The 21,438-nt window shown below is 45.9% G+C and overlaps 1 protein-coding gene across 2 annotated transcripts in view; it reads left to right on the top strand.

The window, feature by feature from the left end:
- The window catches only part of bmpr1ba (bone morphogenetic protein receptor, type IBa), a 60,205-nt gene extending 39,093 nt beyond the window's left edge, over positions 1-21,112 (top strand). For both annotated transcript variants that reach the window (XM_042336575.1, XM_042336572.1), the window contains 7 exons: positions 7,158-7,254; positions 7,853-7,991; positions 8,801-8,993; positions 13,250-13,547; positions 16,272-16,447; positions 19,610-19,740; positions 20,581-21,112. In XM_042336575.1, the coding sequence (XP_042192509.1) occupies positions 7,158-7,254; positions 7,853-7,991; positions 8,801-8,993; positions 13,250-13,547; positions 16,272-16,447; positions 19,610-19,740; positions 20,581-20,706 (1,160 nt within the window). In that variant the 3' untranslated portion in view covers positions 20,707-21,112. The remainder of the gene's footprint in view (positions 1-7,157; positions 7,255-7,852; positions 7,992-8,800; positions 8,994-13,249; positions 13,548-16,271; positions 16,448-19,609; positions 19,741-20,580) is intronic.
- Positions 21,113-21,438: the final 326 nt, after the last annotated feature.

Here is a 21,438-nt window from a genome sequence, read left to right as displayed (position 1 = left end):
GTCCCAAACTATACTCTGTATCTCGAGATATCGTTTCCTAACAGAAACGTATCTTAACTTGTCCTTGAAACAATCGACGCATTCTGCTTCCACCGTCTCTGTTAGGGAGCCTGCTCCGTACGTTTACGACTCGCTCAACGAAGCAGCGTTTGCGCAGATTTGTTCTGAATTTAGCCCCCTTCCATCGCAGGTCGTGTCCTCTAAGACATTGACAGGAGCTTTCTCCCGTTCGCGGCAATCATCAAAGTCAATTTCATTTTATTATCTCGCCTTCTTATAGTCAACTTTGGCTGCACCCCTGTTGTTATGCTAACTGATATGTAAAAATGTTGCTCGACACACACAATTCATTTCTTCCACTGAAATGTATCATTTGCCAGATATGTATCATCATCAAATGGCAGGATATGACATATTGTCTACTTACAGGAGGTTTTTTTTTGGCACAATTACCGAATGTCCATATTAGCCGTCAAATCCCGTCCCTCCAGCCAAGCAAAATGGAAAAAAAACAAATTCCTTTCCGATAACTGCTCGGGTTATTTTTAGTGAGTTTTTTCTTCACACAAAGAGAGAGAAGCGGTATGCGGAGTTAGGGGCTAAAAGTGCAAAACCGTGTTGGAGGACTCCAAGAGATCATCTGTGGCTTATATTATGTTCCAATTAGTTTCCTGTTGTGTTTATTTGAGTGTTGAAACAACTCCAAGAGCGTTCCGAAATCACTGCGGAGGATGCCCTAGGTCTGATTGCCTTTGGTTCTCAGGCATTTTATTTTCAAAAGACATAATTAAAAAAAAAAACGGCAAAATACTGCAGATGCTGGAAATCTGAAACAAAACAACAGTAGTCTCTGGGAACACTCAGCAGGTCAGGCAGCATCCGAGGAGAAAGGAAAGTGAGTCAACGTTTCGGGTCCATGACCCTTCGTTCAGAACATAATTGAAATATCACCTCTGGGCAATCCTCGATCAGAAAGCAGTTAACGGTATTTTCAGTCCCTTCTCTTTAATGGTGCTGACTGCCAGTATAAGCAGTCTGGTGGGTCTGGTTCTTCCTTATGTGTGTCTCTTTCCACTTAAAATTGCTTTCACAAATCATCGCCAGCAAACCGCAAAAACTTGTGTACATTTGGCTCCGATATGCCACCCATGTGCTCAGATAAACATAGCCAAAACGTCAGTCCTTATTTCTGATTCCGTTTACAATTGCCTCTTGAGGAGCCAGTTGCAGTGAGTTGAATCATCCTGTAGTGATTTTAGACGTCAGAAGGATTTATTACAAGCGCGTCGGTTAAAACTGGCTCACATGTCAGCCTGACTCAGTGTAACATGCTCGCCTTTGAGTCAGAAAGTTATGGGTTTAAGTCCCACGTCATGACTCACAATCACAAAGTCTAAGATGATATTCCAATGCAGTGCTGGGGATGCATTGTAGGAGGTGCTGTCCTTTGGATGAGACTTTAAGCCGATGTCCAGTCTACCTGTTCAGGTTAAAAATCCCGTGGCACTATTCGAAAAGAGTTCCATCAAGCAACACAACAGTTAAGGGCATATTGTTGACTTTAATGAACACTTAGATGAAAGCATACTAATGTGAGATGCTGTACTGTGGAGATGAGGTTGTTAGAACCTGAGGCCCCGGCTGCTATAGTGCAGCAGTGGAACACGGTCTCTTAAGAGACACAGGTGATCATAAATCTGTCGTCCTGCAGTTCTCCTACCTCCTCTGTCTGTGTATAAAACGTATATATGTATATACGGAACACGCTGAGTGCAGTTAATGGGGGAGAGAAAGCTTTGTCCTCCCTGCCCTGGTTCCTGTGAATGTAACGGAGGTGGTGCCGAGTTGCCTGGCTCCCCGGCTATAGACCTGTCGGTGTTGAATGAGAGAGAGAGCAAGTGGGGGCGGGGTGGGGTGGGGGGGAGGGGGTTGGGGTGGGGCAGTGGAGAAGGAGGGCAGAATGTCAGTCAAGGTGGAAATGTACCAATCAGCCGTTGTTACTGATCAGAGATCGACGGGTAAAATTCACCGGGAGAAACGTCGACTCTGACTTTGTTGCCGGCAATGATCGGGTTCGTTTGAAGACCAACCCAAAAGATGATTCAGAGAGGATTTTGCATTCATGAGAGCGGAGGTTGCTCTTCAAAACAGCTGACGTTGACACAATGGACCGAATCGCCTTCTTCTGTGCCGTAAATTTCTCTGGTTCTGTGCTTACAAGCGGGATTGACTGCGGAGCTAACCGGCCAGCTGTTTCAGAGAGCAGAACGATGGACCGATTTACCTCTGTCTGTCTGTGCTGTAATCTTTGACGGTTCTAACGTTTGTCGAATCCTATTGCCGACCCAGACATATTATTATCCTTTATCCCAAGTGACCAAATGAATTTGAAGGCTCTCTTGTTTTTACGTTTTTGGGTTGAATCGCAAAACTAAATGTTTACTCTTGATGCTCAAAAGTCCTGTGAGTGGAGGGAACTCGAGAGAGAGAGAGAGAGAGAGAGAGAGAGACCAGTGACAAGAACTTAATCCCCATTTAAAGACTCTTCTAAGATTGCAGACAGGCACATCGGGAAAGATATTGGACTCAGCTGGATCAAGCAGTAATCCTCTCTAAAGCCAAACAATCAATACAGTTTTGGGAAACTTTTTCTAACAAGATGATCTCCATCCTTATAAATATTATTATGCCTATAGTATAACGCTCTGTTCAGTTTTCTCAACAGCCACGCCTCCACTCTTTCCCCATTTTGTATTCAATGCTCGGTATCCTCCCTGGCTTGGGAGGGAAGCTGAGTCTCCTTGGAGTTGAATTGACAATGGAACGTCGGAATGAAGTCCACCCTCTGTGGTGGTCTCAGGAGTCTGGTTCTTGAGCCGGGCGGCTCAGCGGTGCTCCAGGGCAACGCTGATGACTTATCGGTACGACTCATCAATAGAAGCAGACCATTTCACTGGGAGCAGGGATTCTTCCCGCTCAGCTCCTGTTAACCCTGCAAGCCAAAGTCCTAAGAGGTGGTCCTCGCCAGACAAGCAGCAGGAACCTTGCCAGGCAGTTCTTTCGATGGCAAGCTATGTGGTTTCAGCTAGTCAAACTCCAGCAGTTATCCCAACCCACACTCTGAGATCCCTGAGCCTCATGAACCTCAATACTCTCTCGACGTAGCTGAGCTGGAGCGTTCACATTCTGTTCCAGAGATAGGGAAATTCTCGTGTGTAGGTGGCGGATACATTTGGAAACCCTTCTCTTTTGGATGTTATTAAAGTACAGTGAAGAGTTTCTCATTGTGTTATACACCCGTCTTCCTCCCCCAAATCTAAGTATCACAGGTTAACTCAATTGCCCCACATTCATCTACAAAAGCTCTTTTAGAACTATAGAAATTTGGCAACACAGCGGGGAGGCCATTCGGCCCATTTTGTTTCCTATCTATGTTTGCTCCGCCGTGAAGCGAAGTCTAAAGTGAAGGGCAAACCAAGACCCCGAGCTGTAGGAAACCACTTAGGTGAAAACGAGCACACGGTAACGCTGGGTGAGGTAAAAAACAAAAACACGAGCTTCGGTAAAGCCAAGTGGGAATTTAAGCAGTGTTTCTTGAATCAACGTGAGGCATTCTTGCAATATCTAGTAGTTAGGAACATGGAAATACAGACGACCAGTGACAAATATAGGGTTTATCCTGTCTTCTAACAACCGCAAGGGTAGGGTGTCCTAGCTGGACAAGCTGCAGGAAGTTCTCCAGTTTCACTGACTGCTGGTTGAATTCCCCTGCAAAATACACAGTCGCTACACTTTACATTATATCCTGTGAAGCGCTTTTAAGACCTCCTCCTGACTTGAAAGGTGCTACATCAATTGAAGGATTGTATATTATTATTGCTAAATTCCAGCAGCTCGTTTACACCCATTTTTAAAGAAAAACTAACAAAAAGATCACAGGTTTTTTTTTTGTCGACAGGCATTTGGTAGACCCTCCAAAGCTGTCAGCCGCAGCCGAAACTGGCCACTTAGCCCCGATGTTTAATCAGCGGCAGGAATCTGAATCAAAAGCAAACTTTTATCTTTTCACCGGTCACTGGTTATGACTTTGAACGATGATTGTTGCTCCACAGGAGAGAGAGGATTTTGTTGAGCAATGCCACTTACACCATGGGTAGAAATTAAGCATAAATGTACCGTTTTGCTGGTACCAACTTTGGAACACCGACAACATGTGAACTCCTCTGCATTCCTTCTCCCCTCTCCACCCCCTGCAGCTCAGATTTGATTTTGCCCATTCAGACGTGTTCATTTGTTGCAGTGTATTAACTCCCCCTTCTCCTCTGTGGGCACCCGGCATCAATGATCTGTCGTTTATAACATGAAGCTAATGGCAGTTGAAGCCGAGGTCGTGAAAGCATTTAAAAGGAAATTAGCTTAACTTCAGGACGCCGAACAATTCGTCATTTAAAGGATGTGGGGAAAAAATGTTGGGGAATGGGATTAAATTAAAGCGAATACTATACAACCAACAGCAACTCGCAACCACACATAGCACCCTGCATATGGTCTGGAGTCTCGGAGCGCTTAATAATAGAGGAGCTTAATACCAAGTCAGGAAGAGAGGGGAGGTCACCATAGTCACAGTTAAACAGGAAGGTGTTAGGCGCGATCTGAAGCCGGGCAAGCAGGGGGCAAGGTAGAGGGGTTGAGCCACAGAGTTCCAGAGTTTCGTGGGTGTAGTGGCTGAAAGCACCCCTGTCAATGGTGGAGCGGAGGGTACAAGGGACATGGAAAAGGCTGGAGTCCGCTGAGCGAAAAGTAAATTGCTCCAGTTAGGGATCAAGCAACAGCAAGACTTCAATGGCTTCCTTCTGTCCCGCAGACTTTTTTTTTAAGCTCTATAAATAAATAGACTATCCGTGCTTGCGTGGCTTCCTCTGATCCTGCTGACGATGTGATGTGAAGATCGATCAAATCTAGCTCCGCTTTCTGTGAGCCCGAATGTCATTCCCTCCGGTTTCAGGTCTTCTCTTTCAGCCTACGCCACGTTTCGAACTGATAGGTACTGACATCTTAAACTTGTTACAAACCACACGTTTCGACAGGAAACAAGTGGCCCACATAAATGCTAAGCTGTTGATAAACGCTGTAACGGAGATCGCAGTCGGGTATGTTAGCCACTGATATGTGGAGAAAAACAGCTCCCTGGAGTAGTTTCTCAGTATCAGCTAATGTTTCAGTCAGGAGAGTGCAACACCACTTATCTTGCTCTACGGGGAAGTGAGTGGGTGAGGGCGGGGGGTGGTGGGGGGGGGCAAGTAAATTTTCTTCTGCTGTAAGCATCGATATTTCCCCTCAAGCTCTTAATTAACTGTCCCTGCTTCGCATGTCCTGTGAGCAGGTAATAGGACAAGATTTGTCCAGCTCGCGTATTGATAAAACCGCGCGCATCGGAGCACTCATCACACGAGAGCATTCTTTCGGAAAGCGTGCGTGACGGTAAGAGAATACTCCCTCAGGATCGGCCTGTGTTTTTTTTTTAAAAAACTTTTTCATTACGGTCGTAAATCTGAAATCTGAGAGCTTTCTTCCAGCGGAAAATCAATAGGCGATAGAGTTCATGCAGTTTTACCTCGTTCAGCATTCGCCCCGGCAGTCAGGCTTGCTTGCTGTTAGCGGAGCCCCGGCTGGCGGGCTCGGCGAAACGATTTCAGACGATACACCTGATCAGCTTCGATCAAGATGACGCAACGGACGCCTTTGCTTACTTTATTAGGGACGAGCGGAGGATTGCAGCGGTGATTGAGGGGGCTGTAGGCTTGACTGGACGTGGGATCGCTGTTTAAAGTTACCACTTCGCTGGTTTTGTTCGGTCCGGGCTCTCGTTGTACTGTGCCGGGCGTCAGCTTGGTTCCGTTGGTAGCACTTGAGTCAGAAGGTTGAGGGCTCGAACCCCGTGTTAGGAACTCATAGAGTCTTAGCTGACACTCCAGAGCAGTACTGGTGGCGGGCTGCATAGTGTTTAAGATGAGACGTTAAACCAAGGCCTCATCCGACATTAAAGACCCTGTAGCACTGTTCAAAATGAGAAAGGAGTTTCTCTCAGACTCCTGACCAACAGTTCCCCGCATAAAACTGGTCATTCCCTTTGTGACTGTTTACGGGACGTTGTTGTGCGTGTGCAAATTAGCCCATCACTCACTCCACTTTCCGGTACGTTTTGTGAAGCGCTTTGAGACGTCCTCCTGATGTGAAAGACGCTGTACCAAATGCGGGGATTATTATTATTATTATTATTATTATTATTATTGATAGGCTATGCCTGTGCCATTTTCTTGTACCAGTGCTTTGTTCTGAAAATTTGGGATCCTCCAAATTGAGGAACATTTGGGATTTCCTCGTAAAAGCAACATTGCTTTGCATTTTCTACCTCAATGGTCCGCTTTCCTTCCACGTGCAAAAGATTTGTTAGCAGTTGTTTATGTCGAAGCGGAATAGAAGAAAAATACATCCGCAGGGAAACTCGAATGGAAAAAAAACGGACAGGATTGAAAAAGATACCTAAACATGAAGACTTGAGCCCTTAAGCTTAAACATAAAGCCATTTTTAAGAGGTGAAAGTCATAGATTACAGCTTGCCTAGCCAACTCCTTGTTGCAAAATTGGTCATTCACTTTACGGCTGTTTGTGGGAAGTTGCTGTGTGCAGAATTGGCTGCCCCTATTTGCCCAATCAAAAAAAAACACACTGTCCCAAGTGTAAAGATCATTCTTCTTAAAATCAACTTGAACTTGTGTTAAATCAGTGGTTTGGCTCGGAGTACAGTGTTACGCAACTGATCCACCACTACGCTTTGCCCAACCACCACCCCCCACCCGCCTGCCCCACAATCGGCAGAAGACGGGCTTTCAGCCGTTTTGTGGCCTCTCTTTGGAACTCCATCCCGGAGTCTCTCCAAACCGCTCGCTCCCTCACCTCATTCAAGATCTGTCTCACGTCCTACCTCTTTCCGCCATCCTTCTCCTCCCCACTCCCCCGAGTTCCCACTCCAGCTCAGGTGCATAGCCAGTACTGTTAAAACACTTTGGGACGGTCTCATGACGTGAAAGGCGCTATATAAATGTATATCTGTATTGTATTATGCCCGCAGTGCTCACTTTCCATTCCATTTTCAGATTTTGTGGATGGAAGCACCCATCACATGGCATTGCTGATCTCCGTCACTGTCTGCAGTATTATCCTGGCCCTTCTCATTATCTTCTGCTACTTCAGGTGAATCTAACAGCAACGCCAGTGTTTTGCATGTATTGCATGCAACACAGTGAATATTATTTTTGGAAGCGAAATGTTAATTTTTAAAGCAATCCAAATATATATCCTGTATATCTCTAACGCTCCAAGATGTCCGCTTGACATGAAATTGGCTCCAGCCTGCTCCACCTCCCCCATCCAGCCGTCCCCGCCATCGGCGGTCTAGTCTTCAGCCTCTCTGCCCCTACCTTTCGGAACTCCATCCCACAGGCCCTATGCCTCGCTCCCTCCACTGCTTCCTTCGCGGCTCGTCTCCAGAGCCTCCTCTTCGGCCGCGCCTTCGGTCACTCTCCCACCCTCCCTGCCCTCCTGACCCCAACCCCCTGCTCGAGTCCAAATCCCTGACCGTCCAACGCTGCACAAATGTAATTCGTTACTTCCGTTGGTTATGTTAAGTGTAAGGATTAGAACGAGCAAAAAAAAAAAAAAATATTATTTGCTGGAAAACGGAAGAGAATCACGAACGAAGAGAAGCACAAAGTAACAACAATCAACACGTTCTACTCAAGTCTCGGTTATTCACTTACCCAGGCCGACTTGTGTTTGGTGTTTTGCTCAGGTATAAGAGGCAGGAGGACAGGCCACGATACAACATGGGCATTGAGCAGGACGAGACCTTCATTCCTCCTGGAGAATCGCTCAAGGATCTGATCGAGCAATCGCAGAGCTCGGGCAGTGGTTCGGGGCTCCCTCTATTGGTAAGCACCTCTTACGTCAAGCGCTTTACCTTCATACTTGGTGGTGGGCGGTCTATCTCCCAGACGCTACACCGCACGAAGGGTCCTATATAAATGCAAGTTGTTGTTGTTGGCACCTGGAATTTCTCAGAGCCCTTTTCGTTGCTTGTATTCAACGTGACTCGCCCTATTTCAAACGTGCTTTCTTTTTTTTTTGCGCGAACCTGATCGTGAAATGGTCGCTTCCCGCCTTCCCACACCCCAGCCTTTCCAAAGGCCTCCTACTAATTTCGGTCAAGATAACGCAAAGCAAAGTAAAAATCAAGAAACATCCAGCAGCGCCGACATCATTAGCCAATGCTCCATTCTTCGACTGCACCAGTGGTTCATCAGTGGAGAATTCTGTCAGTGGTGGGGGATGGGGGTGCGGTGGGGGTGGTGGGGGGTTTCACACCCACAACGTAAAGCTGCCTTTCTCTTTCAGGGCCTGGCCTCTTGTGTATTTACAGCATTTTTGGTTTTTGTCCCAGAAACCTCTGACTTTGATAGCAAGAGGCCGGTGTGTTTGTCTATCTGTCTTCAGATCACACCTGAAAACCTTCCTCTTTGACCTCCCCGCTCTCCCCAGCTCGGTGTCAACAGCCACTATTAAGCTCTCCGAGATACGACTACCTTGTGCGAAGGCCGCTGTAACGCAAGGATTATTATTATAAATACAAATTATTGTTGTTGTATCTACTTCACTCTTGAAACCCACAATGGATGTGGTATAGATGCTTTTTGAAGTACGAATGTTCAGGATTTTGCTTTGCCTTTTCCTGTCGTAATAGGTCCAGAGGACGATAGCCAAGCAGATTCAGATGGTAAAGCAGATTGGCAAAGGTCGTTATGGTGAGGTTTGGATGGGGAGATGGCGTGGGGAGAAGGTAGCTGTGAAAGTTTTCTTCACCATGGAAGAGGCCAGCTGGTTCAGAGAGACAGAAATTTACCAGACTGTTCTGATGAGACACGAGAATATCCTCGGTGAGTCAACACTATCACGCCATCATCCACACTGAGGTCAAAGTAGTCAGACGTCAGCCTGGCTCAGTGGGTACCATTCTCTACCTCTGTCAGAAAGTTGTGAGTTCCAGCCGTGCGTCAGGACTTTGAACGGACATAGTGCAGTACTGGGGTGGGGGTGTGCTGCATTGTTGGAGGTGATGTTCTTTGGATGAGACTTGAAATCAAAGTCCCATCTGCCTGTTCAAGTGGACGTTAAAGATCCCATGGCACTATTTGAAAAGAGAAGGAAGTTTCTCCAGTGCCCTTGGATAATAAAATGAATGATTTGAGAGCGAAAAAGCTTCATGAGAGCGAGAAAGAAAATTGGGAGGCAAACATTATACAGTCAGTTCACTTTACAGCGTATTCTGGGAAGGGCTTTGAGACTTCTCGAAGACGTGATAACGTGCTAAACCGAATGCAAGGATTATTATTATTAGAGAATATAAAGTCTTCTGATAAACAACTGGCCTTGGAGTTTTCAGGCAGCCTTCCTTCCTGTAACAGCCTGTTTCTAAATACCCCACTCCATTGGCACCGCGTGCAGTATCTCGGAAAGATTGTCGTGTGCTAAGCTCACGCTGTGTAAATGGCTTCCGTCCTTTTTTAAAAAAAAAGGTCTATTCTATTGTTGTGTCACGGCGTTCATGGTATCAGCAGCCCCTATTTTCCTATTTACAAACACACTGGAGTATCTTGTCAGGCAGGCACTTTGCCCCGTTATCAGGTCACACCTACTGAACAAATGAAGTCAGAACTCACATTAGAAATAGCTTGCCAAGCAAAGCAGCTACATGTTTTGGCTTCGTTTCGTTCAAGAGCATTTTTCCAAAGGTCAGTTTACTTTCGCGTCTGCGGAGCGGGGAAAACTTTGGGTTGTGTTAGGGACTGACCTATTAATAGCATCTTCTGCCCTTCTGTATCAAACAGAAACAGATCAAGCGGATAAGGTAGCAATTGATATGTTATGAACTCATTATTCTCTCTCCACGTTGTGTTTGGAGGTTTTCTTCCTTCCTCTGGAGGTAAGAAGCTAAACAGAGGGTGCATTTACCCTGTCATTGGCCACTGTTCCCAGAGTGGTCATCATAGCTTCAGGTTAGCAGAGAGCTCTAGTGTCTCGATAGGCCTACAATGGTTCTTCTCTGCACCGATCTGCACCGATCCTCCTCACTCAGCCCGGAAGATTGGAGTCCTGTAGCTTTGCGGTTAGAGCATTCGCCTCGCAAACGAAAGGACCTGGGTTCAATTCCCAGGCAGGGCAAAACCCTAATACATCACACACGTATGCGGATGACACACAATTCCTCGATCGGATCGACTTCAAGATCCTCACGCTCGTGTTCAAATCCATTCACTCTCCGGCACCTCTCCGACTTCCTCACTCCCCAATCCACCACAGGGTGCCTCCGCTCGACTGGCCCCGGCTTCCTGCTTATCCCTATCCCTCGCATCCTCCGCTCCACCATCGGAGGTCGCACTTTCAGTCACTACGTCCCGAACTTCTGGAACACTCTCCCACAATCCCTCCGCCTTGCCCCCACTCTCCCCTTTTTCAAGTCCTGCCTGAAAACCTTCCTTTTCGACTGAGACACTACCCTGCATGTAGGGCACCATATACGTGCAAGTTGTTGTTGCTGTTGAGGCACGTTTCCTTACTCTGCACGCCTGTTTACCGAGCAGAAAGTGGGAGCTCAGTCGTTAGTCCATTCGCAGATTGCTTTTTAATCCTTGGGAATGTCTCTTGATCCGAAAGGCACTATATACAGTATATAATATAAATTTATACATAAGTTCATACAGCATTGTATTGCAATACAGAGCTGCTTTTATTTGGAGAAATTCTATAGTACGTCACGATACAAGTGACCATATTGGAATAACGCTTGCACGGAAGAAATAACTCATCGTGGCAGCACGAGAGGAGCCGTAAATACGATCTAAGCATTCTAACCTAAATCGGCTGATCTCCTCACTTGTCTGCTTCAGGCACAAGGGTTTGTTTAAATAGTATTGGTTATAGCATGACATTCTCGTGCAGCTGATTAACCCAGGCTGCCTGAGTCTTGATGTGTTGCTGCACACCATTCCCCAGGGGTAATGCAGACGTTCAGAACGTATGAAATGTAACCGAGGTTACATTTCACCAATTCGCTGGAGTACACTGGCTTTATTTAGGCCAGAATCTTTCAGCTGACCTTGGAGCAGAGAATGCAGAGTTCGAACCCGGTGGGACCTTGCACGATCTTCAACTGATGAGAAACTAGCCTGAATGTCACAACAGCAATGTGTGGATCCTGCAATAATACTATTATTATTAATACTAATAATACTAAAATAATACTACTACTAATAATAATAATCCTTGCATTTGATATAGCGCTTATCAGGTCTTCAAGTTGTTTCAAAGCGCTTCACAGAATATATTGAAAAGTGAATTGACTGTATATTTTGTGGGCGAAACACGGCAGCCAATTGCGCACAGCAGTTTCTCACAAACGGTGACTGTGTGACCAAATTATTATTTTTTTTTGAAGGAATTATTACCCCCGGAAAAGCGATCCGCCAATCGACTAACAACCAGGTTCCTACTTATTCCTAGGTAAACAGAGGCGTGTGGAGTAAGGAAACTTGCCTAACATTTTGAACTGCCCGGGAATCGACCCCGAATCCTCTCGCTTGCGAGGCGAGTGCTCTAACCACTGAGCTACAGGACTTCACTAAAATTCAAGACAGTGCAGTCTTCATTTTGAAACCTCACTGCAATACAGAGTTCATGCACAACACGCTAGCTCTGTGGAATTTGGCTAGAACATTGTAGCTTTGGGTTCAAAACGGGTTTAAAGAAATTCAACAAAAAACAGAGACCTGAAATTCCTCATTGTTTTAGCCTTGACATGTATTATTGTGACAGAGAGATTGTACTTTAAAAAAAAACGAAATTCACTTTCAATTTTAAGGATATTATCTGCAGTTGTTTTTAAGTTTCCACAATAATTACGGGTTCAAGATAATTGGCAAAAGAACCAGAGGGGAGATGAGGAGAAATTGTTTTACTCAGAGAGTTGTTGCAGTCTGGAATGCACTGCCTGAAAGGGTGGTGGAAACCGATTCAATAACAGCTTTCAAACTTTTCTTTTCAAAAGGAAAATTTTGGAAGGATATGGGAAAAGTGCAGGGGTTCTGGACTGATTGGGTAGCTCTTCCAAAGAGCTGGCACAGGCACGATGGGCCGAATGGCCTCCTTCTGTGCTGTGCTGTGTTCCTTCTGCGCCGTTCGCGTCCTCTCAACGTCCCCTGAACCAAAAAATTTAACCTTTTGGAATAAAATCAGCAAACCTACTTATGTTTGGTCAGTAATGTTTAGTTGTATAACGCTGCCAAATTTTTCCCACTGTCTCCTCCCCTCCCTTCCCTTTCTCCTTTTCCTCAAGAATTTCTTTCCTGTTACTGAGGTATGGTTCCTTGGATGCCATAATTCACACGTGAGCCAATGAGTGTTTTTATAGGCCATTCGATTGCAGGGATTCAGCACAGCCAAATCCACACTCGTCCTCAATGACATCTACACACGCGTTTTCCTTTTTTATGGTCAGCCGCGAAGACGTGATAAGGCTCTATATCAAACACAAGGATTATTATTATTATTAATTCTTACATTTGGTACTGCACCATTAACGTCAGGAGGACGTCCCAAAGCACTTCGCAGGAAATGCTGCGAATTGGGGTGACTTTTTCGTGGGTGAAGTGAATCACTCCCATTTCTTCCAATCCGTTGGATTGATTAGAAATTGAAGATTGAACATGTTTTGATGAAACCGAGCTACTGCACAGATTTAAAAACATTTTTTTTTTTGATCGTGGCAGATGTGTGTGTGTTTTTCTTAAATGCTGTTAATCCTGCAAGCCAAAATCCCAACAGTTAGGGTGGTCCTGGCGGGAGAAGCTGGGGGAAGTTTGCCAGACAGCGCTCTCAATGGCAAGCTACGGGGTCTCAGCTGCCAAAACTCCAGCAGTACCCCAACGCACGCTCTGCCTTGCCAAGGCACTTGCCAGCCTGCGCCCGATACTCGCTGGAGTTAAATAAGTAGGACTCGTCCCTCCTGGGAGAGAATGTGCGCTTTGCGATGTGATGCGCATACGGGAACTACCCGTCTGTTTTGGATAGCCTTAAGCGTGGCGACAGGCTTCTGTGCGGCAGACAGCAAGCTGACAAAATAAATTGTGTCTTGTAGGTTTTATTGCAGCTGACATCAAGGGGACGGGATCCTGGACGCAGCTTTATCTCATCACTGACTACCACGAGAGCGGGTCACTGTACGACTACTTAAAATCCACAACTCTGGATACGAAAGCCATGCTGAAGCTGGCCTACTCCACGGTCAGTGGCCTGTGTCACTTACACACAGAGATATTTGGCACCCAGGGGAAGCCAGCGATTGCCCATCGAGACCTAAAAAGCAAAAACATCCTGGTGAAGAAGAATGGATCGTGCTGCATAGCTGATCTGGGCTTGGCTGTCAAATTTATCAGGTATCTATTCTCTCAATCGTTTTATTACCATCTGCACAGGATGCATGCGGGTAGATCGTGGCACATACCAGGCTATCACAAGTTACTCGGTTATTCATACATTTCACGTATCACAGCATCGGGTTCCTTTCCTCTTTCAGTGGTATCTGTTACTTTATAATCTGGAGTCTAAAACATGATATTTACTCTACTGCCAGCAACTGGAAGTCTTAACGCAAAAACCCAAGGGAACTCTGCTTCAGATGTAGATCAGACTCAAGTTTCCTGCGAGTTTGTGACAGACTTACTGTTTGAGACTCATAATAGTATTGCATTTTAGTCCCTATATATACGCTAACTGTTGGAGAAAGCTTGGTGCTAGACACTGTGACAATGTGTTGTGCAGAGAGTTGTCAGCGGGGAATGGGAATGGTGAATCGTGAAAAGGGACAAATGAATGATTGGGGACAGGTAACCATCAGAGGGATAACATTTCCTGACAGAACAGACGGTGCTCATTGTGAGACTGAATTAAATCCACGTAAACAGTTTGTATATGTTATACTTATAAATGTAATGTAGATAATAATAATAATCCTTGCATTTGATACAGCGCCTGATCACATCGTTCAGATGTCTCAAAGCGCTTCACCGTAAAGTAGAGTGACTAGACTTCGTGGGCGAAACACGGCAGCCAGTTGCGCGCAGCAGTCGATGATATCTTTCAGTGTCTGTCTCCGAGCTGTGTACTTCACAAGAAAATATTCTCTCTGTGTTGAGAGGATCCAGGGGTGGAATGTGCGTTGGGTGGGGTGAGGGTGGTGCAGGGGGGAACAGAGGAAGATTGAGAAAAACAGTCCATGGTGCCTAAAGTGGCTAGACTGCAAATCAGCATATCTAAACGACTGGAAATCGTTGGAAGATGCAAGGTCGGATCTTGGAGCACTTAACAGAGGCGGCGCTCGACATCGTGCGGGGGGAAGGAGAGGGGAGGTGACCACAAACACAAGTCAAACAGGAAAGAACTTCAGGTTCAATCTGAAGGTGAGCAAAGAGGTGGTGGGGGGGGGCAAGGTGGAGATATTGAGGCAGAGAGTTCCAAAGGTTCCTGAGTAGGGGGCTGCCCGCACACCCGCCCGCCGACGATGGTGCAATGGAGGGGTCGAGGTATTGCATAGAATGTACAGAGGACTGGTGGGGTGGGGAGGGTACAGCAGGGAGTGCGCTTTTGCGCTCCCCTCCAGTCTCCCAGCCAAAGGGGCCTGTGCGGATCTGGCAGAGTGGGAACACATGATTTTCTTGCTTCCCCAGCCCACCCAGTCTGCATTACTCGAAGAACGAAACGAACACAACATGCCTTCTGAAATCCTGCCATCGCTCCACAAAATTACACATGTGTTCTTGTTTACGGGCCGACAATTTCCGAGGGTTCGGCTCGACGGAAATTGGCAAGATTTGTAAAAAAAAAAACCGTGTCATTTTGATATAAAGTTCTCGAATTTTCTCTGGCAATGACACGGATCATTTTCCTTCATAAACTGTGGTCACTGGCGATAAAGGCAAGATATGGGATTCAGAATTGGATGAAGGGAAGCAAGCGGAGGGGTGTTTGTTAGGGGAGCTTGTTCACAATAGGGAGAGATACTGAGCAGGGTCTCTCAGGGAGTCTGTATTGGGACCCCTCCTGTTCCTCATGTATATTAATGACCTGGATTCAAAGACCCAGTGTGAGATGGTTACATTTGCAGGCGACACCAAACTGGTGGGGGGTGGGGAACTGTGGAATCAGCAAAGGTCCTACGAAGAGACCTGCTAACTGGTAGATTGACTTGTAATATACAAATAAATACAAGATACAAATGAGTTCCAAGAATAGGAAACATAAGTACTGTATTCCATGGATAGGACAGAACTCGCCAAGTGGGGGGGAGGGCACTCTGATAGAGATTTAGTGGTGTTTGTTGACTTGTCGTTCACTGTGTGTCAAAACAGCGTGAAGCAACGATAAACAAGTCAAACAGGTTGCTGGGCTGTATTGCTAAATCATTTGAGTTCAGATCCTCAAACATCACACTCAGGCTGTACACTGCCCTGGTCAGACCGGACCTTGAATACTGTATACGGTTCTGGTTATCACTACACAGGGGGTCACCAGGCACTTTGGAGGTTATACAGAGGAGAGCAATAAGAATGACCCCCAAGTGTTAGTGGAATTAACTATGAGTAATGATTAGACAAGCTAAGGCTCTTCACTCTTGAGAGAAGGCGCCTCTAAAGGGACCTTATAGATGTGTACCAAATTTTAAATGGGATTGAAAAGTAAAGCCAGATCAAAACTTTGGGAAGCCACAAGCCAGGACTGACAGAGGTTTAGAGCTATAAAGGGCCATTTCAGACCAGATAGCAGGAAGTTTTGTTCTGAGCATCATGTAGCTGGGTTTGTCTATCGGAAAAATCCTTTGGTAACTGTATTTTCTTATGTCTATCTGTATATGGCTATAAGCATGGCTCTGTAAGTCTATACGTGACCTTCCATTTATTACATTTTATGCCACAATTGGTTATAATTTAGTGATAAGGCGTTATACCAAATACAAGGATTATTATAAATTGCAATAAAATCCCCATGAAATATCCTCCTGACAACAGGTGCTATTATCAAATGTAAGGATTATTACTATAGATGAATTGTCACAAATCCGTATGATGATGAACATGCTTAATGTTCTCCTTATCCCCCCTCAGTGATACCAATGAAGTTGACATACCCCTCAATACCAGAGTGGGCACCAAACGCTACATGGCTCCAGAAGTGCTGGATGAAAGTCTCAACAGGAACCACTTCCAGTCCTACATCATGGCAGACATGTACAGCTTCGGTCTGATCCTGTGGGAGATTGGCAGGCGCTGTGTGTCGGGAGGTAAGGCTGCCTGCGTTCTCTCCTGCGATCTCATCAGAGCCCAGGATATTTCGAGGGAAGTCCTCCAGATTATCTAAACGCTCAGTTTCCACTTGGGTGGGTGGGAATATCTTTCATAGCAGGTTGCCCTTGCAACCAAAGGATCCCATATGGAATGTAGATCGACACACAGCCAGACACACAGACAGACATTTCACCTTCATCTATACTCATATATGGGAGGACTCCTGTGGGAGGACTCATTTTGGCCGCGCTGTTCTTTGAGTGGGCGACTCATTTTGGCCGCGCTGGTTGCCGTCCTTTCGGCGTTGACGTCCAGCCGCGCTGTTCTTTGCTCTTCGGTTTCATTTAATGGGCCGTCTGTCTCTTCTGTCGAGCAGTTTTACTTATCCTTGAAAGGGTGGATTTCCGTTTAGGCATCTTGATAATGATCAATATAAACGTATGATTTATAATCACCGGGAAGTCCTCCCGGCGTGAAAGGCGCTTTAAAAAACGGGATTTTGTTGTTGTTGTTGGTGTTGCCGCGGCTTAGCTTCGTCTGCGCTTTTTATTTGGTTCCCGCCGCCGCTTGGCTACATTCGGGCTCAGGATGCCACAGCGCCACGGTCAGCTGACGTGGCCACCAGGTGTAACTGCAGCGCGCGCATATACGTAGGTGATCTGTTACGCACGACGCCACAGCGCCATTTTGACTCGATGGTCAGCGGGTGGAAGTGCAGCAAAAAAAAAGGCAAAACTAAAATACATTTTGGGTCACAATTCATGGACAATAGGAGATACCCGAAAACAAATATGCCCATGTCACTTCCAGTTGCAAGAGCTTTCCGATGAGGTTAAGTCATGCCTCTACGTCAATCGGTTATTGAGATCCTTCTTGAAGCGCAGACAACAGACATTGGCGTTTAATTGGTATAGGTTAGTAAGCATTGACAAAGTTGTAATCTTGTGATGTGAACAGGACACACCACTTATGAAACACAAGCTCAAGTCGCCTTTATGATGACTGGGACATCTCAAGCAGAGTTTTGCATCACAAGATGACAAGTTCGGTTTGGATGTAAAAGAACTTTACACATTCTGATTTGCTAATCCCGACTCCCGCAGTCTCTTTTAGTTTGCAAACCAGAATCCTCCTGTTTCTCCAGTACAACCCTGTTGATGAACGATGTACAGGGTGAATCAAAGGTCCTTACTCTTAGGTTTATATGTAGCTCAGTGACAAAGAGCGCTCGCCTCGCAAGCAAGAGATCCGGGTTTGATTCCTGGCAGGGCGTAAATGTTGGGCAAGTTTCCTTACTCCACACGCCTCTTCATGTAAACACGAAGGGAACATACTATGATGACGTGAGCTTGTGTTTCATAAGCGGTGTGTCCTGCTCACATCATATAATGCACTTCAGACTGGTTCTGCTAAAAGGAGTGTTATGGGGTGAAGAAGATGAAAAGATCTTTCTGTATGTTCCTTCGAGACATGAAACCATAGAAATTGACAGTGCAGCAGATGGCCCATTCAGCCCATCGTGCCTGTGCTGCCTCCTTGAAAGACCAATCCTTTTATCCCATTTATCTGTCGTTTTCCTACACGCCTGCACTGCAAAACACTCCTTTTTTGGATAGTTTCCTCTCGAAAGCTAATATGGATCCTGCCTCGACCACCGTACCTTGCGACCTTTCACATGACCACTCTCTGTGTGTAAAACGAAACCATCCTAACCTCCCTTACAATATACCCTGTTGGTGTCTCAGCCGTGTTTATTTTGCTGTGAGAGGGAGATGGACGGAAAGCCTTGACCATCAGATAGGTGCCATTAAAGACCTCCTTTGAGCGTGATGTCTGTTTAATGACTCGAATTGCTAACTAATGAAGAACAGCAGTGTTGAAACCAATAAACACTTCCTCTTTGCCCCAGTAGTAGCTGTAAAAACGTCACACAGTAATTTATTTGAATGAAAACGCACATGGTGGCCCGGGGTTGTTATAATAGACGAGCCACATGTTTCCACAACATCGGATATAAACAAATTATTCCAGCAACTCGCACGTATTACCAAGAAAAGTATTCCATTGCCCAGCCGCTGGGAAAAATGCCTGAACATAGGCAGTACGTTGGCACACTAAACTAACTGTAACGCGCCTTCTAATGACTCAGTTGGTAAAGCACTATATGGTGTGCATCCGAACCATACTGAGCCATACAGACCTAGAAGATTTGGAGTCCTGTAGTGCATTGGTAAGAGCGCTCTCCTCGCAAGCGAAAGGACCAGGGTTCGATTCCAGACAGGGCGAAATGTTAGGCAAGTTTCTCTACTCCACAAGCCTCTGTTTAGCTAGCAGTAAGTAGGAACCCGATTGTCAGTCGATTAGGGGATAGCTTTTCCGTGGGTAATAATTCCTCCCCCCACCTAAAAAAATGTGGTCACTCAATCCACGATTGTTTGTGGGACGCTGCTGTGTGCAATTGGCTGCCGTGTTTCCCCCACAAAATGCACAGTCAATTCTCTTTACGGTATATTCTGCGATGCGCTTTGAGACGTCTCGAAGACGTGATAAGACGCTATGTCAAATGCAAGGATTATTATTATTAGGTCAGGTGCAATGTTTAGTCTGTGCTGTGTTCACTGATCTCAGATAAGACTGCAGTCGAGGTATATTACAATGAGGGTTACAGCGCTTTGGGACATCCTCCCGACGTGAAAGGCGCTCTATAAATGTAATTTGGTTGTGTTGTTGAGGGCTCAGAGTCCTGGGTAGAGGTAGGGAGGAGGAAGGGGAGGTAATCCTGCTTCTGACAGCTATCCAGTGAATCCTGATGTAAAGTTCTGTGTGTGTGAGTGTTGGGCAAGGAGACGGGGATGTGAAGAGGACATGTCCCTTAAGGACATTAAATATCCCTTCAGGACATTTGAGCTGTCCTCCCGACGTGAAAGGTGCGTTGTCAAATGCAAGGATTATTAGCATTTTTTTTAGGAAGGAAAATTGTATCGAAATATTACAGTATACGACTGGACTTATTTGGGGCTGAAATTTCAGTTGGTGTTATATCTCCCATTATAATTGTGTGTTGCTAAAGGCGCGGCATCTAGCACAGACCAGAATTTCAGCCCAATTGTACCTTCTTCCTATAGTTTCTAACTGTGAACACTTTGTCGTACCTGCAGGCATTGTTGAAGAATACCAGTTGCCCTATCACGATTTGGTGCCCAGCGACCCGTCCTTCGAAGACATGAGAGAAGTGGTGTGCATCAAACGGCTGAGGCCATCGTTCCCCAACAGATGGACTAGCGACGAGGTAGGAGACACAGTCTGGGTATCCAACCAAGGTGTCCAACCAACCTATTCATCTGGAAAATTTACTCCCATCAACTGGGCTCTCAAACCTGTTTTGATGGTTAGAATCAAAGAAAGTTGATAGCAAAGCAGGAGGCCAATTGTTCCATTGAGAATGGGGTTGGTGCTGGATCCTCCAATGAAATGATCTATTTTGATCCCATTCCTTGCTGTTTTTTTGGGTAGGGGGTGTGGGGGCAGCCGTGCGTCTAACGCACGCAGACACCCATCACATTGCTCGAGTATCCAAACCAAGCTGAGATTTCCATGCATCCCACTTACACATGGAAATTCAAGAGATAGATTGCTGGAATGGAATGCACACTCTCTCCCTGACTTTACCTAATTCCAGAAAGTCCTAGGCACAGGTTGGAAAGAGCTAATGCTTGGGGACCCCAGACGTGCTCTTTCTCACACCATTTCCTATTGTTTTTCCTTAAATATTTATCAAATTGCCTTCTGAAAGCTGCCATGGGTTTCGGCCTTTGGAGGAATGAGATCAAATGGGCCGAAGGGTCTTCTTAACATCCAAACAATCTTGTGATCAACAGCTTCTTGTGGTGGAGCATTCGGCAGTCCAGTCAGTAACCCTCTGTCTAAAAAGACTTCCTTTTTGCAACTTTTTTCTCCTCTAATTTATTAATTTAATGTAACGTACACTTCGCCGATTTTACCGAGCGAGAAAACGTGGCGGTTACAGTAGAGATGAGACGAAGTGGGACTGTCAGATTGGTTTAGCTGGTTCAGAGTTGCTGGAAGCTTACTTACGTATTTGTTGTCGTTGTTGTTGTTGCTCCCGCAGTGTTTGAGGCAAATGGGGAAGCTCATGACGGAATGCTGGGCCCACAACCCAGCTTCTCGGCTGACGGCGCTTCGAGTGAAGAAAACCTTGGCCAAAATGTCCGAGTCACAAGACATAAAGCTTTGATACAGCCCGGGGACCTGCTCTAAGTCCCAGAGACCCTCATCGTTGAACCTAACCCGTAAGAGCCAGGAGAGCGGCGGACTTTGTTAAGCCTTCGAAAACTACCTTTACGTAGTCTCAATCGCAACCCTGTTGAGATAGCACTGCCACAGGCTGATCTATGAGGGAGGAATGCACTGTACCAAACAGCTAAAAAAAAAACGGCTAACAGTAAAACGCATCCACCGTCTTTGCTTGCATAGTGTAAGAAGCAACAGCTGTCTGATGTTTAACACAGAGGAGATTGCGCGCTGCTTTCTGTGAAAGCTGTTTTCTTTGTTTTTTTTAAAAAAAGGTAAAAGCATCGAGAGTCTGAGAAGGCAACTCAAAACGGGATTAGAATTGTGGCTAAACTGAAAGGCCATTCGTTCCCTGTTGTGGTGAGTTTTTCTTTCTGTGTCCACCTGAGCGTAGCTGCTTTCTTGCGCATTTGACCCACCCGAGCTTTGCAAGAGCCGAAGGATGGATTTTGTCTCAGTAATACTGAGACCAGGTGCAGTAGCCTGGGTTTATTATATGAAATCTGCAGATTAGCAAAGTTACACTGGTTGCCACAGCTCCTGAGTAGATCAGCTCCGTACGGAAATCCTTTTACCCGTTGTCCTGTGATCAATGAATGGATCAATTAGTGTCGCCAACCAGCGATGGGTGAAGGGGGGCAGCAGTGGACAGCAGACTTGGTGAATGGTGGCACAG

The sequence above is a fragment of the Callorhinchus milii genome, unplaced genomic scaffold (genome assembly GCF_018977255.1).
Source record: "Callorhinchus milii isolate IMCB2004 unplaced genomic scaffold, IMCB_Cmil_1.0 Scaffold1, whole genome shotgun sequence".
Lineage (NCBI taxonomy): Eukaryota > Metazoa > Chordata > Chondrichthyes > Chimaeriformes > Callorhinchidae > Callorhinchus > Callorhinchus milii.
Note: the sequence above shows the minus strand (reverse complement) of the source record. Positions and strands in the feature narration are given on the sequence as shown.